The sequence below is a fragment of the Arctopsyche grandis genome, chromosome 4, assembly GCF_051622035.1.
Source record: "Arctopsyche grandis isolate Sample6627 chromosome 4, ASM5162203v2, whole genome shotgun sequence".
NCBI lineage: Eukaryota > Metazoa > Arthropoda > Insecta > Trichoptera > Hydropsychidae > Arctopsyche > Arctopsyche grandis.
In genome coordinates, this window is record NC_135358.1 from 25,969,778 (window position 1) to 25,990,225 (window position 20,448).

The 20,448-nt window shown below is 30.0% G+C and overlaps 1 protein-coding gene across 2 annotated transcripts; it reads right to left on the minus strand.

The window, feature by feature from the left end:
- Positions 1-768: 768 nt before the first annotated feature.
- Positions 769-20,448, minus strand: LOC143910622 (synaptic vesicle glycoprotein 2B-like). Of its 2 annotated transcripts, none has more exons than XM_077429179.1 (11): positions 20,300-20,448; positions 4,484-4,633; positions 4,340-4,399; positions 4,144-4,236; positions 3,932-4,065; positions 3,624-3,814; positions 3,391-3,539; positions 2,917-3,307; positions 2,565-2,827; positions 2,330-2,489; positions 769-1,954 (listed from the first exon to the last, which is right to left on the minus strand). In XM_077429179.1, exons 2-11 carry the CDS (start codon positions 4,518-4,520, stop codon positions 1,771-1,773), a joined length of 1,662 nt encoding a protein of 553 aa, XP_077285305.1. In that variant the 5' UTR covers positions 4,521-4,633; positions 20,300-20,448; the 3' UTR covers positions 769-1,770. The 2 variants fall into 2 exon arrangements, with proteins under 2 accessions (XP_077285305.1, XP_077285307.1); XM_077429181.1 differs by lacking the exon at positions 20,300-20,448 and adding an exon at positions 13,506-13,919.

Genomic DNA, 20,448 nt, shown 5'->3' on the forward strand with positions numbered 1-20,448 from the left:
AGTGAGTATGTACCGTTTACCATGCACCCTTTTTTTTTGATCTTTCGACTTAAGATCTTTCGATTTTCGATCTTTGCCTTCCGATATTTGCGTTTTCGGTAATTTCACATTCCGGCCCGTGAGGTAGACCCGTTTAATATATGCGATAGCTTATCAGTATAAGTATTTAGTTCAGTCAGTGGATCACTGCAATTTCATTTAAACCTATTTTTTTTATTGGTAAACGGGTTACTTCTCAAATGTGAGTCGCTAAAAGAATAATCACTCGCACGAAAATCGCTTGCGCGGATGTCCTGTCGCGCGAAAATTGGTCACACGGGAAAATTGCCATATAAAAAACTGCCCAAATATTGCTCAGAATAGGCCTTTTTCTACGAGATTTTTATTATTTGACCAATATTTGAGCAGTTTTCTGTATACCAATTTTCCTGTGCAACCAATTTTTGTCCGACCAGAGATCCGCGCGAGCGATTTTCTTGTGAGCGGTTATCCTGTTAGCGATTCACATTTGAGAAGTAATCACCGAACCTTTTTTATTATAAATTTATATAATTAATGCTTTTAAGTCAAAAATACTGTTTTGATCATAGAAAAAAGTTATCAAAGTGCTTTTCAGTAATATCTTTTAATTGAATGCTAAAATGTAGTGTAAACTCCAAATTAAAAGTTTCTCTTATAGAATATCTTTGGTGTAAAATTGTATAAAATTTTCCGAATTATTTTAATACAATAGTAATAGTTGTTGAGATAATGAAAACGTCGTTTGGTTATCTTAGACAAACATTGATTTATTGAAAAACAAAATAAGTAAAAAATATTAAAATAAAAAGGTTGTATAGTTGTTGCGAATATTATTTGAAACAAATATGGGTAAATGAAACTTTGTTTAAATTTTTGAAATATTATTTATTTATATGAACTGAACTTATATATGATAACTTTTAATAATACTTTTTCAATATTTAAACAATTAATGTAATAATTGTATTTGAATGAAATAAACATTGATACATTTAATTTTTTACTGTACATTCTTTCTTTTTTAACGAACGGCAAGTGAAGGCTTTATAATTGGACTTTATGTATATAAAAATTGTCTATAAAATATTAACTAATAGTGATTATAATGGATGTAATATTAATCCACAAATATTGCAGATTATGTTGCTATTTTATATCACAAACGATGAATAATCTCACTTTGTAACACAAGTTAAAGACTTGACAGTAATTATTTTACATTCAACAATTATTTTTAAAAACTATTTATCTATACACAATTTCATACCTGGAGCTCGAATGGAATGATTTTTTTTTTATATTTTATCAAATTAAACTGATGAAAACGTGAAAAATCTCATTAATTTAACAATTATTATTTTTTGATCAAATTTGTTTATCACTTTGTATTTAAAGCTTTCATTAATTTAATTTGGATAACTTATAAGTAGTTAGTTCATCTCAGACCTTAAAAATATCATAAAAACAGATCTTACTTTCCGTTTTATAATTTATATACTCATATACATATTTTGTATGTTTAGCATTATTTACTTTTTTGTTTATGTTTTTGTTTAATTTTACGTTTTTTAATAAATAATTGAGGAATATTCTTAATTTAACAAATAAAGTTTATTTACATGTACATTATTTACACACTAATTCAAAATATTTGGTCACAATCTGATATTATTTATCTTATATATTATTAATGTTTGCATTCTACTTAATGATTTTGATGGTTCCACTAATTGTGAAAGTATGTAAATGTTAAGAAAGTGGTTCACGGGTTGTGTTTGGCAGGAAGACGCACATGAGACCACCACCAGCCAACAGTGCAGCAACTATAAATGTAGGAGCTGGACAGTATGTATCCAAAAGGGATGCTATTACTACATTGCCAATTATTCCACCAAGACGAGCTGCAACCATGGAGATAGCAACACCAGTAGCTCTGAAAGTACAATTATGTAAATTGATATTAATTTTAATTCACCTAATACCTTTGATTTAAAAGTTAATACTATAATAATTTCCTTATAAACATCAGATAATAATTCGGTCAAATAATTTATCTTATAATATTAGTATTGGTTGGGCACATTTTTGTATGTGAAAGAAGTTAATTTTCACTTTATTTTTACATAATTTTTTTTAAATATTCATATATTCGTACATCTATTTATGTATATTCGTTTTGAAGTTTCCGTTAAATTTGTTAAACAAATAATAAAACAAATTAAACAGAGTTTTAAATTATTAGATATACAAAGTCTATTACTAAAATTTAACAGTTTAAGAATGCGTTTTATTAAGTGTGTATAAATACCTAAGGTTTGTGGGGAAGACTTCAGTAATCAGACAATCCAAGGCAGCATTTCCACAAGATATTACAGAGCTGAAGACAGCGCTTACTATGAGGTTATTTTGCTTGTTGTAGACAAAGAACATGCCGGCAGAACACAAACCAGCAGAAATTGTAGAGAACACTAAAAATGATATATTTATTTTATAAATTTGATTCGCTAATCATTGTCAATTTAAAATTAAATTAAAATATTTACATAAAAAGAATTTTCTTCCGAGGCGATCCATTCCTAATACAGCAAATATGTTGCTGGGAATAGCAGCTGCTACCGTAATCAAAGACTCCATGAATACTGAGCTGTGAATTTCATCGGAACACATTCCGATCTGGCTGTGGGATCCTTTTTGTACGACATAGCTTGTCACTTCGCAAATTGAAGCTTCTACTCCAGGGTGATTACGAGAATATTCATCGAATCGATTGAACATTTCAGGGAACCACATCATAAGACCATAATAACTGAAAGTTAAAATAGATTAATTAATAACTCATATTCAAATATACATAGTTTATTAGGGTTTACATAATAAATTTTTAAAAATTCTTACCCAATGTGAAATGTGAAGTTTATGGTGATGGAAATAATAGTAAAACGTAATATGGGTGAAAGAAACAATTGTTTGCTATTATCCATAATATCTACCATCATGTTCTTGTATTTTCCTTTTACTGGTTCTTTCATTGTGTCTTCAATGCGAAATATTTCTTCAGATATAAGTTGTTTAACAGGATAAGTTTCTCTTGGTTTTCCAGTATTGGTTGCATAGATGCCTTTGAAAATTTCCAAAGCTTCTTCTTGTCTTCCTCTGGATAGTAAAAATTTAGGACTTTCTGGTAAAGCTAACAGTAAACCGGCGACAAGGAACGATGGTATGGCACAAATGAGAAGGAATATTCGCCATGAATTATATTGAAATCGTTCTGATTCATATCCAATTTCTAAAATTACAATTTTATTAATTTAATTCATGCTATTAATATAATATTAACTTTTGATCTATGATTTTTTGTTTTAATAGTACCTGATGGAATAACAACCCAAGCCAATCCAGCTACAAATAGATTTCCTAAGGTCCAAAAAGCAGCCATGAAACTCAACATTGATCCTCTTTTAGTCTTAGGTTGAAATTCAGCAAAGTAAGACCAAATTACTGGACCTGAACCACCTAAACTGTATAGAAAACAATTTTGATAGTTAAACGTGGGTACATAGTATATGTAATATTTATTAATAGAATGGTAGAACAGAACTTACGCTGCACCGTTGAGGAAGCGGAAAAACATAAACAGTTCATAGTTCTGGGAAAATGAAGATGCAACTATGCAAATAGCATTCATGATGGATATAGCAATTAAAACTTTCTTTCTTCCAAGTGAATCGGCTACGGAGCCCCAACAGTAAGCTCCCACCATCATCCCTATGAAGATGATGGAGTTTAGCCATCCCTGAAAACAAAAATCATGTATCTTAGAATAGGAGTTCAAGTAATAAAAAAATATTAAAGTCATTACTTTCAGTTTTATAAAATAATTAATGATTTCAATATAATAATATGTAATTACTTTTGTGTGGGTGTTAAGATGAAGGTCGCACTGGGCTGATGGGAGGATGAACGACATCGAGATGACGTCCATCTCCTCCGAGGTGCTTACGAGTCCACATACTCCTAGTAGTAGGTAATGAAACTTACCATAACCTGTACAGTAGAACAGAAAATCAGAAATCAATTTATGGTTCAAAAGTTTATTTCGTGTATAGTATTACAAAAATTTACCAGCTAACTCTATCGCCCTTTCAAAATCAGCTTTTTCAAAGTTTCCACCCTTTTCTGGATCTTTAACTGGTTCTTTGAGTGTTGATACAACACCTAAAAAGCATATAAATAGTTGTCATTTTATTTTAATTCAAATAATTTGGTATAAAATACAAATTAAATATTTATCATATGAGAGTAGAGAGAAAAAAATTACCCGTGAGCTCAATATCTTTTGATCCGTTTGCTTTTCGATCGTCCTTCTTTACATCACAATCTGAAAAAATCACAATTTGATATAATATAGAAAATCATTAAACGAAATGCATATCAGAATGAAAATGGATTAAATAATACTCACTATTCTGATTCTTCGACCCAGGTTCAGTTTCTACCATTCTATGTAGGCGGCTTTGTGGTGGACTCTGCGTTGGCTAACGCTTGAAAGAAAATATGTCCTGGTCGGACTTTTCAACGAAATCTGCAAAGGTGAATAAGGCTGCTGTGTGAGCTGTAACAATATATACATATATAAAATTCGTTTAATCTTTTATGATAATATTAATCTTTTAGGATGATTCTACATTCTACACATTCTGCATACATATATATGTACATATACGATTTAATAATTTATAAAATAGCATACAAGTGCAAAAACAGAAACTGAAACGGTCAGTCCTTGACCGATGCAATAGTGAGCTTGGTTGGCGTATGACCGTGTGCATCAATGTTGACAGTTTTATGTCGAGATCAAACCTTGTTCGGGTTGATTTTCACGTCACGATTTCATTACGATTTTATCGCTTCAACATTACGATTTTATCGCTTTTTTATAAATACAATTATTTGTATGTCGAGTACACATTTTTGAATAAGTGCATATGTATGTACATGATAAAAACAATTAAGTACATATGTACATGTTATAAATGATGGACAGTGCTTTTAAATTTTATCTTTTATCAACGTTTCATCTTTATTTTAATATACTAGATCTACATACCTGTGTTAATAAATCATATACATATGTATGTACGTATTAAAAATAATAGCATTATATTAATATATTTTCATATTTATTTATGTACATGCGTAAGTTTATTTATATAATATTAAAAATACTGGCTCTTATAGTTTGTGTAACTTTAAATATTTGTGCATCAAATTAGTTTTAATATATGTATGTATGTACATACATACATTGAAATCTCTGTTATGAAATATGTGCTACCTATATATGTAGTTTCAAAATAGCTTTAATTAGTCCTACGAAATGTATGTATTATAGTAATTAAAACCTCGTTAATGAAAACCGGAATGGTGGATTTGTAAATGTGTTATAAAATTATATCTTTGTGATAAACGAATTAGACCCTTTGAGCGAATTAGAACATAGTGAAAATATTAAACTGTTTATTTTAGTTTCTTCAACACAATATTTCCAATTGAAAAGATATTTTATGTTAAAAGTGGTTACATATGTATGTATGTATATCAGTCGGGTAAAAGTTATTTATTTAATATAAAAATATCATTTTAAATATATGTATGTGTCTAATACCAAAAAATTATACTTGTAGTATGGTCTGATAAAATAATTATATATATGTGCATACATAGTATATGTATACTGTATGAATTGATTGAAGTAATAAATTGTATAGTGATAAATTGTAAAAGATGTGAGAGTTTTGAGAAATACTCTTTGGATTATTTTGTGCATAATGTGTGGATAAACATTTCATTTCGACTTATTTTTTTCATACTTTCTTTTCAGTACTTTTTTTCATAAAATTTCATTGCTGAATATAACATCTTTGGATTGAAGCTATTTTTATTCTATATTTTCCATAACTATTTACATATATAAATATGTAATATGTATATAAATATGCTCAATTTCTTTTTAACAGAACTATTTTGTAAATAAATACATAAATTAGCCAGCAGTTTGGCTTAATGGTAGCGTATATAATTAGCACCACTGAGACCAAAGGTTCGAGTCATCGTCAAACTGCTGGTTAGGTTTAGGGTTTTTGTGACTCAATCGATCGTTTCTCTATCAGAGTTTGTCAATTTAATCTGATCATTCCTAAACGGTTCCTGAAAAATGGTATTAGATCATTTCCTGTTGTCACAAAAATCTGTCTGTGTATAATTTGTAAAAATTATGCACGGTAATCTGAAATCTATAGATATCTCTATAGACATCTCTATAATTTCGTATTTATTATATGTATACAAATTGTACACAAAATCTAAAAATAATCCATATGTGTCTCTATGATTATTATTTCTGATTAATTGTTATATGCTATGTATTCTGATTGTATATGTATATTGTATTTCTGACCGTTAAACGTACACTCGTCGCATTGGAGCAATCTGTAATGACGAGTGTATATTGATTGTAACAATAAAATAAAATAAAAATACATACATATCATAAAGAGTTTTTGTAAAAAATGATAGAAATCTTTATATTTCCCTAATAAATTGCAGTTAAACAAAAGAAAAATGATAATTGGGAAACTATTGAGTCATTGAATGATTTAAAAGTCAAGGTGAGCCACGATGGGGTTGTAAACAGTAGTTAGTTTTGGCTTTGCAAATACGGGCCGAGGTCCTGCGGGTCCTTGTTCGGGTAGTATGAAGATTGACGCGGTCGTGTTTAATGTTATTTACAAAATACAGACAAGTGGCCGAGCAATAAATAAGATGTGAGTGTGAGTAATGCGACGTGCAGACGGCCGAATTAAGGCTAAACTTGTTAGCGAAGACCGCGTGTGTATGTGACCATTTTCACATACGCATTTTACATACTCATACATTATTTATATGTACATATTTATGTTAGAGGAAGACTAAAAAAATCAGAGATGTTCATATTAATTATGATTATCGGGAGTTTCGATAAAACTATTATTGTTCCATTAAACCATTTACAAGTACAAAAATAAGCAAAAATTTGTCTTTTTATAATATTTTTCGTAATAATTTATTTAGATATGCTATGATGATTCCCAAAATGAAGTAGGTAATACTAAAATTAAATTTTGATTATGTTTCGCACATGTCAAAATAAAATTTCTCCATTGACATAAAAATTATTTAGAAAAAATATCATATTGTGCAAAATTGACTGGATGAAACTGCAATATTTGAACAGGCCACAATTATGACAATGAGTGATAAGTGATATAAACAACATAAATGTGGTAAACCGTGATTCATGTTTGCAAAAAGAAAAAGGCCTCAGCATATCTTTGATGGGACTAAAATGCTGGAAATTTTATAATTAATTGAATATACATTTGCATTTAAAATCACATGTATTTGCCAACAGAGGTGCTATGAATCAATGAAAATTAAATCTGCTAAATATTATTTATGCACACCACGCACAAATCGTAACTGTGTTTGGCTTAAAACTTAATATCAATTAATTTATTAAATTATCAATTAATTGTAAATATTGCAGCTGCATGACAGCTGGAATATAAATAGTTAATCTAAAAGTTAGTTTATGTACTCGTACATATGTACATATGTAGCAGAAGTGTTTTCGATTTTGCTTGTAGTGTATATAAAAATGACGATTGTTGGAGAAGGACTATTTTAAAAGCTACATATGTATGTACATACTCTCTGGATTATCATTGTATGGGTATGTATCAATTAGGTAATAACGTTTTGATTTAGGGGTACTTTAAATTTAGCGGAAGCTTCATAGATAAGAACTGGAATTATGAATACGGTTGGTATTGTTTGGTTACAATATATAAAAACTCTACTGTACAATTATTTTTGAGTCATAATATATCTTTCTTTGTAAAAATATTGAACCCGTCTTTAATACGTATGTACATATTTTATTTAAAAATTTACTAGGGATGTACAAATTATAAATATTTTTTTGATTTCTTTATTCCCATGCAAATCTTATGTTTTTTATTAAGAGGGCTGTACACCCGAAACCTTAATTTTGTTGCCGTTCCTTTCTTAGATATATATATATATATATATATATATATATATATATATATATATATATATATATATATATATATATATATATATATTAAGTGAATGTATATATTGAGTGAATGCGACAGTATATATACATATATATTGAGTGAATGCGACAGTTGCGCTTCGACCAAATAAAACGTATTTTAAATCGACAAAATCGAGGTTTTGTATTCTCCTATTTTCTCCTCCGAAACTGGACCAATTTTTAAAAAAAAATCAACATCGGTATGAGAAAGATATTTTCTGTGCAACTATGCGCGTATTTTTTTTTAAATCGACCGTTAAATAAGCACGCTGGACTCTTTTCTTGGGTGTAAAAAAGAGGCGGTTTTGTAGATGTTTGGCGGCTCCTAGCTCCTATAAAAAATAACTAATCAAAAAAATAAAACGATAGATGCATCCCAATGGTTGATATCCATAGCATATTAAAAAATAATTTCTCTAGTGCCATAATTGAGGAAGGGAGATGTGTAATACGTTTGTATGGACAAGGTGGTGGTGTCCAGCCCTCTTAAGAAACAGAATTTAGCAGCCAGTCTCTCCTAGAATGTAATGGAAAATTTCTATTGATTTGATTATAAAAAAATTAAAGGTAGGAAAAATATTGAAATCATCGATCACTAAGGTCGTTGCCCTCTAGTATTTTAATGTAACAAAATAAGAAACTTGTGACTTTACGATATTTTGTGCTCACGATGCTGTTCATATTCTTTAATAACTGATACTTAATACCTGGTCCGCTGTAGGAAGAGACTTAGGAAAAGCGTACATGCTATCTCTTTCACTGCCTCTCGACCAATAGCATTTTGTGCTGACAATAGAACATTGTACGCTCGAAATGCTATTGGTCGAAATAGGGTGAAGAGGACAGCATGTGCGTTTTACCGAAGCGTCATCTTACACCGGATGGACAATAGCAATATGCATATTTATTTACAATCAATATGAGTATTATTTTATTCAAATAGTCTACAACTAATGCAGTATCAAAAAACGACTAATATTTCCCTTATGTGCATCGTTTTGGAATCTTAAAAAAATTTTAGCAATAGCGATAGTTCACATATTTAGTGTATTTTTGAAAGTTGAAATTTCCGCGACATTTTATTTGGTTATGTAAAAAAATTGCATTACATATTGAGTTCAATCATTTTTCTTTATTCACACTTTTCCGGATGCTTACTCATATTTTTCACGGTAAACTATAAAAGTTATGGATATAAGAAAATGTTTTAATATAAATTTAGCTTTGCAAAATGAGATTTATATGCCAGTATGCATGGTGAAATTTACACATGAAACTTATATATAGAAGTTGTTTTGTTGATTTGTTACAGGCCGAGCTCTGACATGTGAATTGATACGATTGTTGCGTCACCTTATTTTTCCCTGTTCGCGAGGTTTTCCCGGAATGGGTGCTAAAATGTGAAGCGTTTTGCAAGCTTTTTTCTTCTCGCGCTTTTAGGCGGATTCGCACACACACAACAAACAACCGGTGCTGGTTAGTGCGTGGTACTGAAAATTTTACCACTATCAGCAATGTTTGGTGTAATTATTTGCGAGATGTATGTGCGTGTGTGTGTAGCCATTAGAATTAGCACCTTTTACTTAATCGCTTAGCAAATTTGCACGTAAAAACACAGCTAGCCTAGGTAGCACGTACATACATACATATATATACATATATATGTACATGTATTACGTATACATATAGTAGGTGTGTATTTACACTTATGAAAAATTAGAAATTAAGCTTTAGATGTTAATAGAAAACGGCCCCAGGTCGTGCCGGGTCGTTCGATGTTTTTTCAGTCAATTTGGCGGAAGTTTCCGATGAATTTTGACTAAAGATCGATCGTGATTCATGTTTCTGTGACGTGGTTTTGATGCCCAACAACAATTTCATTACAGAATCTATTTGTATTTTCAATTTAAAAAAAAAAGTTTTTATCCGTGCCTTGAAAATAAAATAAAATTTTTCCTTTATTTCCTTTCAAAAATATTTACATATGTAGTATGTCATTAAAAGCTGTTTATTTTGTTTAGCATTTTACTTGTTTGCTTTTATATTATCATTATATACATTTTTAATATTTAGGTATTAATTTTAAACTAGAAGCCTGTTTGCACTTGGTAAAATATCGCAATTCGGGTCAACGGAATCAATAATCTATTAATAATTTGAAACTTAATTAATATTTTTGGAAAAAAAAATTTTTATTATTGTCAGCCGATCACGTAAACGAAGTAAATTTATTTTTTATTTTATTTATTTTTTACATTCGGCTTTCTGGGCAATTCCTTACAAACATTGCAGCATTTTTATTACATACATAAATCACTGTATTTCGAGAGGCTGAAGAACATGAAAGTAACAATTAATTAATCAATTGAGATAGCTATGGATTTAGACCTGTACATCAATTTTTACACACTGTACATAAATAAAATTCAGATATTTGTGACAGCAGGTAAGATGATTTTTGCCAATTTTGAGGAACCGTTTCAACAATGAAAATCAGATAAATTGGCAAACTTTGATGAGAAACGATCGACTTGGAGTCACAAATATCCAAGTCTAACCAGCAGTATTAAAGATAAGCACGGGATCGAACCCAGTAATCTCTCGGTGCTAAAAATAAACGCAATCACCGAGCCATACTGCTGGCCGCGATATGCCGCGTCTCTTTTTACAATATACGATTCCAAGGGGATAAATAAAGACGGAGCATGGTGTTAAAACAAGTACTTCGTACACACGCACGCACGCATGCACGCATTAGATTATTAGTGTTCGGCTTTGAAAGATTTATTAGATTTATGTACCTATACATAACCGTTACTTAAATCATTATGGATGTATTTAAAATAACTGGTAATGCTTAAAGTAAATATAAGACAATACTAATAAAATATTATAAGAAATGAAAGAAACCGTTATTTTTAATTATTAATCAGATAATTACCGCAACGCTATATTATATATGTATACATACATACATACATATGTACATTCTAAATAATTTAAAATAACCTATTAATAAAAAAATCATATCGGATATTATGAATTATTACAATTTTGAGGATTTTATTTTTATTTATACATAAATAACATATGTACATACATATGTAGACGAAGTAATAAAATATTTACCTTCACAAAATCAACATAGTCAGTTTCCTATACGCTCTTGCTATTTGTACAATCTAGTTTATTTGTTTATAAATACTGACCGATTATAATACTAACCCAACAGGTCGAGCACAGGAAGCGTATTTATTGCGTTTTTGTTTATAATATTATGATAGTCGCAATCGAGTTTTTTTATCATCTGATGGATTGATTTTTCAATGCTGTTTCAACAATGTCTCACTTCAAAAACTAGTTTGTCGTTAAATTCATTCGTTTTGCACATCAAGTGTCTTGCAAAGTGCCAATAGAACATTTACATTAGTTTAGATATTGTTGTAATCGTTTCTATGTCGAGGAAGTAAATCTGAATATTTCATTGTAAATAAATTTGTATGGAAGTGATTATATAAGTTCTAATTTTGATCGGTTTAAATCGCTTGGAAGTAACAATGGCCTAAAGGATAAATTTCATCGAGAATATTTCGTTAATATGCGTTGAGTAATTATTATGAAAATTTAATATTCAGGTCATTAAAAACGAATTTATACATTTCATAAATTTGTATGATTCGAAATTGAATTTATCAATGTGTCTGTATGTGCAAATTGACCGATGTGGACTTTCTCTGAAAATTGAAATATTGCGAAAAGCACATATCTGCTAATATCAAATATTTGATATTGTTCTCAAAAGCAACAATGAAAAAATTTGATCTGAAAATAAAATGTTTTCTATACAGATTTATTTTGCTAGTTTGCCTTGGCTTGATTCGATTTATTTATATCAGTGCTAAAAAATAGACAAGGATGTAAAAAGATGATGAAATGCCTTTTTTTGTATTTTTAACGTTCATCGGTTTAATGTGCGAGATTTAGTTTAGCCCTGAATGTTTGAAAGCAACATTGACAAAAAACTATAAAACTGCAAGAACATAACTACGCGATGTACATACTTTAATTGTTTTCATGAAAGCAGATTAATTCAAATGGGTAAGTTTCGACACCTGATAGGTTGGACAGTCAGATTGACGAGCTCGCACGGGTTGTAAACAACAGAATGATAAAAACACCGGTGAATTATTATTATTGAAGTAATTGGACATTGTCCATAATCAAACTATATAGTTAGTTAGTCGTTAACGAATTTGACGAAAAGATGATCATTGTCGAAACAGCCAGGACACGTCAATTTGCGACGAGTCAAAATTTGACAACGGTCGCATGTCAAACAAGTCGCGATATATGTTTATATATTTTTTTGGGGACGACCGGTTCGAGAGACCGGCAAACCTTAATTCGATTAATTGAATAATTACTGGCAAACATAAAAGACGGACGAGCAAGAACTGACGTTATAATACGATTGTCAAACAAAACGGTCTTCCGGTTACATTATGCAAGTGTAACGGCGTCCTTTTGTGTGTTGCGAAAACGACTATCATCAAATAAATAAATGTGTCTAGATTGTTCGAAATTTTCAGTTTGTTTTTGTTTACAATGTAATAATCATAATAATGATCGATGTAGCTGGAAAATTCGGTTTTAGGTTTACCCGCTCGTTAAAGTCTCCCGTGAAAATTATCAATTAACACTGTCTATACATAACTTATTTGTTTGTTTGAATTTGATTACAATAATTATAAGATCTTTATGGTTGTATTTTATTACTTCGTCAGTTTTCTATTACGATATTGTATTAATAATCAAAAACCAATAAAGTAGGTGAGTAATCACTTTAGAACATAAAAGTTTTATCTCTATTTATATTTGAATTATTTTTGTTTGCTCAGAAATCATGAATTTGTGAGTTCTTTAGTTATATTTAAAAAAAAATTCAAGCAATTTGTAGTCGACAATAAGGTGGAAGTTGATTGATCACGTATTAAATGCATGTTATATATTTATTTAGCATTGAAAAAACTCGTAAGAGTTTATTAATACCACCATGTAGTTTTGATTTCATAGAAAAATGTGAGAAATTTTAAATGTTATTAACTTATTAAATTTAATTGATTTTTAATTCAAAACAATAACAATCAGTACAAAATAAATTGTAAGTGATAATTTTAGAAGTATTGACCTTTATCGATGCTTTATCTTCTTATGTATGCTTATGTTGTACAAATATCATAAGTGAAATATTAATATAACATCATCTGATGTTTATTTTGTTATACCAAAATGAAACTTTAATACTGAAAGGATTGAAACTCACCGTTTGAAATACACACCTCTTGTTGATATAGGAATATATTTTCGATTAAATCGAAAATGTTTTTCAGCGACTTAAAATTGCAGAAACGCTATCAAACGCAAAAATATATTTGGTACGGAGTAGTCCACACATTTTCCATAAAACGGAAAATTTTCACAAACGCGCACGTGATTTTGACAATCACGAATCTCTCCTTGTTTTTTTTTTGACTTTATAAATCACCGAAAAATTCACTGCGATTTTTCCTTTAACCCACACTAGTCACTTTGTATTTTATTAGCACGAAATTAGCACGAAGACCTCGGCGTTCGACGATCAAGTCACAAATGAGTCGGTTCGAAGTCACATGTAGGGTTTTAGACATCAAAACCCCCACCAACTCCCACCCCCATCAAATTGACCAATAGCGAAACGCTAAAAACAAACAATTATCAAACAGTTGTTGTGAATCACTTCTGACTTACAAACAAGCGTGTGTAATCTGCACGAGGTGAAATAGCAAGGAATTTTCACTTACGTTTATTTATCCATGTTCAGGGTGACTAACTAAATTTTTCAGTTTTATTTTTTATTTTTTTCGTTTTATGAACACAACATCCGGCGACATCTGATTATTATGATTTGATGTATCTACAAATGTATGTATGCAATTGCATAATAGTAGTACCTGGCGCCATCAGCTATTTTATTGTTTAAGAAAATGCATCATTTTATAAATCATTTATGACGGAATCTATACAATATTCATGGTCAAAATTTCATCAATAATATATAATGCATTTTTTTTATTTTTTGTGGTACCTTTGTATGGTATTTTGTATTAAATTTTTAAATTATAGTATTGGATTTTTATTTAAGTGCAATTTAGCATTTTGAAATATATATATGTAGTAATAGTCAATTCCAATATTTTTAAAACGAATCAACTTTGTTAAAATGTTTAAATAAAACTTTTATAACTTTTTTCTATATTTTGAAGTGACATAAAAACTTAAGCTGTTTTCATCAGTTAACTAATTAATGACTCAAGCTCTTAAAATCGTTTGAAATGATCTACTTATATTCATTCATGTATTATTATACAATAAATCATAACAGATGAACTCATATTCACTACATAAATTCAATATAACTTTTTCTTATTTAAAGACGGGTTATTGTACAATGTCCAGTCAGGGTCGAGTTTTCTTTGAGGTCAATAAGACCATTGGCCTAGGGCGCCAGCTTAGAATGGAGGGCAACAAGTAAGATTGTGTTTTTGTAATTAATTTTGACCCTGTGCATATTTGAACGTGGAAAATCATCTATGGAAAACTTGGACGATTTTGCTCACTGGAGGTGACATCTCATTATATTACAGATAGCTATAGGCATTAAGGTGGTCGTTATATTATAAAATTTGGTAAAAAAACATACTCAAGTTCAAACTAAGTCAGGTCCATAATGGAAAATAGGGAAATTGCTCAAGTAGGTATATACATATTGTCAAAAAAAGTAAGTCAATAGCTAAACTTTTCAATGACACACTTCCGAGTGAATTTAATTGATGATAATGAAAATATCTAAGAAATGATATCAAAAGTTGTTCCATGTGGTATAATTATTAAAGTAATGATAGGTGCGTGTATGTTTGTGTACATATTATTTTAATTTTTAATCCAATCCAAACTATCCCCTTCTTAATTTAATTAGTCACATTAATCGGTTATTATTAATTATAATCAGTTTATCACAGTGATTGTAATATACATATGTACATGTGCATATATGAACACGTGTATAATTTTTAATTTTTATATTGAATAAAGTGATACTTATCGTCCAAATTATATATTCATTTGTAAAAATTATTATTATAATGACATTACATATTGAAAATAAATTGTGATACGTTAGGTGTTATAGTTTATGTAGAAAAAAAATGCACCCAAATGCGCGTATAAGGTTATTTTTTACATACAAATTGACCGACTAGCGAGTTCAAGTTTATGATAAAATTAATCGATTCATACTTACGATCGCTATGACTTATGAATATTTAATCGCGTCTTTTTCAATTTTATTCCTAGAAGCAAATCGATTTTGATTCTGGAAGCAAACGAAATGAATCTAAATATTGTATGTACATACGTCGAGGATTGCCTAGAGTAGTTGTGCTTCATTTGAATATGAATACTCCAATCTGAACTCGGTTGTTTACGATAAATGAAAACGTTTAATTTGATTGGTACAGTTACAAACATTGTTGCGGACATCGTCACGTAGCCTAAAATGTCGTATAAGCTAAATTTTCATTTAAACAGAGTCGTCTTATTAACACGAATTATGTTAATGTAGTATAAACGGTGTGAGTCAAGCTTTAGGAAAATTTACACTTTACGTACGTACACAGCATGGACGTTTCTGTGCATGTGCTAACACTTTTTAGTAGTTGATTAGAGCTTCGTAGAATCAAAAGTGATACAAGTCCCCGATTACAATAAGCACCGATTACAATATCCTTCGCAAAAACTGTAGCGATTGACAAATAGTGTCACGGTCAATCGTATCGTTTACGCTTTTACTGTCCGCTTCCTATTTCGAATTTATTCCTATCAATTTGAATGTACATACATACATACACCTAATCTTTTTTTTTTTTGTTATTTAGTAGTATTTACAATTGTCGGTTAATTTTATCAATAACTATTTATTTATTTCAATGTTCATAGTGATAGATTAGGTAAATCTATGTACATTTGTATGTAGGTAGACAGACGGTATGCCACAATAAAATATTTTGTTTAATCTAATATAATAAAAAAAAAATTGTACTGTAAAAATTGTACGTTTATTATTATTTATATATATGTATATATAATGTAAATTATATAATGTCTCCAGGTATTTGATTTAAATATTATTATTGTATGTATGTTTTCTTATGTAAGTGATAATATTTGTTTAGTTGTCATTTTCAGTAAACATAGAAACCGAATGGAGATGAGTCGAATGTATTATGAATAATATTGGTCTTTTTTTTTGGTTTATATACATACATATACATAATTAAGGGTGAGCTGCACCAATATGCAGATGGAAATTTCCAATGACAAAAGCACCTACATATGTTTTTTCTGCTACGTTGTTTTATTATCAAATAAAAACGAAAAACAAATAAGGAGGAAAATTTAGCTTTTTCAATAACTATATAGTACATTGTACATACAAGGAATTTTTCATATTATGTTTTAATTTGAATCCAACGCTATAAGGTCTGTTCATACCTAGTCGGCACGAACCGACTTCAGCAGGTATCCGGCCGTACGAAAAGTATTCTTTGGTACATTTTGTATGGGTATGTTCATTTCAACCGTCACGTTTACGCCACGGCAGGCTTGCAGCAGTACCCGACATTTCCTGTTCATACCTTACAGCAGTATCCGTCTTTTTGACCATCGTGGAGATATACACGCGAATTAAGTCTGCCACTTTGCTGTTTTGGACCAATTATCGATAGTGACAGTTGACAGCTGTTCAATCTTTCGACATGGTTTTGACAATGCTTCCTTAAATTTTGTAGATTTTTTGGTGATTTGTGTTTTTATTTTATCCAGTATTGTTTCAAATTGGTATCGGTTCATACGGAAATATTTAAAAAAAAATTGTCCATCATCCACAAGCTCCTTATACAGTGTCCAAAACTCTCCTTCAGTTTTTCTATTTTTTAACATGGGATGCACATCAAAACGCCTCCGTGCTTTTTTATTGCCTTCTTGAGCTTCTTCTTCCAACAACAACGCGATTACACATAATTTTTCGTTCGATAAACGCCGAAACATTTTTGCTGACTTGTATTCTGACACGTAGCTACGAACACACGTGTATGGATTCATATTGTAAGTACTCGACAATACGACGTAAGCAATATTGCGCCGTATCGTCATGGCCTGTAATGTATAAGTAAGCCGATTTTGCCTTGCACTCGGCCAAAGTGCTGTAAACGTGACGTGACCCCGACGTGTAGGTAGATACTAATAGAAATGTAATAAAATGACATATTTGAAACGGAGTCGTGCAGTGCTGTTAAGTATGAACAGACCTATAAACGTGACGTACAATAAATGTTTTTATAAAATATGTAAATAAAGTCGTACCAAATATTTTAAATTTGACTGCCAAAAAATAAATAATTTAAATCATGCATTAATTGATATTAATTAAAATTTCGACTAGGATTCCTTTAATTTTTAGAATATCTGCTTTTAATGTGATCAATACTTTTATATATATATGAATAAATTTACATAACAAAGAAGAGTTGAATAATGAATATTTTTAAACAAAACCTTATTACATTAATCGACGATCGTGGTAATAGTCGCTATTGATATTACTGGTGTCACGCGAATGCCATTGACTTCGGTCACCACTCGAAGAAATGTCGGCGGAAGTGTAAGGGACTTCGACACCTTGAATATCGACTAACAGGAGAGGAAGCCGATCTGAAAGACCTCGCCAGACTTCAGACCTCACGACCCACAAAACCGGTGGACGATAGTATCGATGTGCGAAATTGTGTTTACATTTAGGCGCGAAGGCTGCGACGCAGATATCGGAAACGGGTTTGCCGTAATATTTGAAGCCCATCCATTGTATCCGAACCTTGACATACCTAAATCGTGTTATCGACATTCGAAAGACTAACGGGGTTTTTTGACCCTCTCTCTATCTGTCTTTCAAGAGGTGTGTATTGAATTAATCCGAATTATTTAAATTTATTGCATGGCAGTGCATTTTTAAACAAGTGAGTGCATTTGAATTCAGTTTTTGTCGTCTCTTGAATGCAGTTCATTCGTCCTTCCAAGGATCTGATTGAAATGTCGATTGAGTTGCGGAAACTCAATACATTGAAAGGAATGTTGAAAAGCCAAAAAACAGTTCAATGCCCGTTCAATGTCATGCGTGAAATATCGTTTATACATTATCGATTTTTATAATAATTTTTTTTTTATTTGATTTTCCCATTTTTATGATATTGAAATATTATCTCCTCACATATTATATTCAAAAATAATAATATGAAAAACAAAGGAAGTACTAAAGTTGAAAATAGTTAATGGCAGGCGTTTTTTTATTTTTAAGATATTTAGATTGCAAAATTTTACGAAGAAAACAATTTTAATGTTTTTTTAGTGAAATTTGAAATAATTTAAATAAAAATTAAAATAATTAATTTTAAATTTTCTACTGATTTTAAGAATTTCTATAATTATGAAATAATTGAAAATGTAATATCTTGATGGAGAAAAAAAATTGGAATAAGAACAAATGAGCGTGTAATTTTTGAATACTGAAAACATATGAACATAAAAATTAAATAATATTCTCTCATTTTGAATTGATAAAGCAATCGATTTTGAAAGAACCTGAATATGTATGTTTCCATACATTTATAAAAAATGCAAAAAAATATTTGTAAACGTGACTTGAAAGCGCACTCATTTGTATTCTAAAATAGATCGAATTAAATTAGCATAGAAATTTCGATAGTCAATTTGGTTGCTTTGCGATATGCAAATTATTCAACCGTGTTTATATTTGATCGGTAAATTGTGCTTCGATTGTATCTAAATTGAATACCAGTAGTCAAAAGTGCACCAAGGCTGTTCGTCATGTCACGTCGGCCTGATTAAATTTCATACATATTATATTTTATGTAATAAATCAAACGGTGTGTACGCACGCTAAGTCTATATAGTTGGATACTGGCTTTATGTCTAGTATATTTATATTTAAATTTGAATTAATTTGTCCAAGGTTCACTTATTAAGACGTGTGTGCTATAGAATGGCTGAAATATTGTGTAGTCTGAAATTATTTCCTTTTTGATGATATACGGATTATTCAATTTCGTTGTTATGTAATTTATATGTAATATATCACCTCCAAAGTTTATATTATACGATAAACTATAAGTAATCATATCGTATATAATAATTGTCTAATGCGTGCGTGCGTGTGTACGAATTACTCGCTGTTAACACCATTCTCCGTCTCTATTTCCCCCCTTGGAATCGTATATCGTGGAAAGAGAAGGAGCATAGTGAGTATGCACAAAGTACTCACTTACCATGTCCGATCTCCATTTTTCCCCTTGGAATCTTATATTGTAGAAAGAGACACGGCATATCACTTCGATCACATGATCGGCCGACAAAAAGAAAATATTTTTTTTCAAAAAAATTAATTAAATCATAAAATATTAATAAATTATAAATTCCGTTGATCCGAATTGCGATATTTTACCGAGTGCACAATTATGTGCACACAGGCCACTAGTTAAATATAAAAAAAATCATATATGTACATATAAGTATGTGTGTATGTACCTACTTACTATATAGATAATACAAAATGTGTTAATGAATCGTATTAAATAATGATTCGTAAGTAAAAACAGATTATTTTTTTCAAGTAATTTCATTTTTTGTCTTTTTGTTAGATTATTTACATGATAAATTGAAACTAAGAATTTTAGCATCACAAATAAACATGTATTTATATTAATTTTTATATGTATATGATTATTTTATATTATAATAAGATATTTAATTTCGGTTTCACAATTAAGTGGAAAATTTTAAAAATTTTAATTTTGCGCATAATACGTATCTTACCAAGGTGAGATAAATATTGATATTACACATATACCTTATTATTTATTCTGACATTTGTTTATGAAATCACTAAACAAAAACTAATAAATAAATAATTATGTGTATGGGTATTTCGGTAATATGGTAGTAACTCACCCGAAGCCAATCAGTAGAGGGATTAGGTTTGATGAATGAGGAAAAATGAAGGTTTTCCCGATAGAATTTTTTTCCAATCGCTAGAGCGAGGCGCAAAGCACCACACTCTTAAAGTGGACGCTTTGCTCATCACGAACGCCTTTTATACT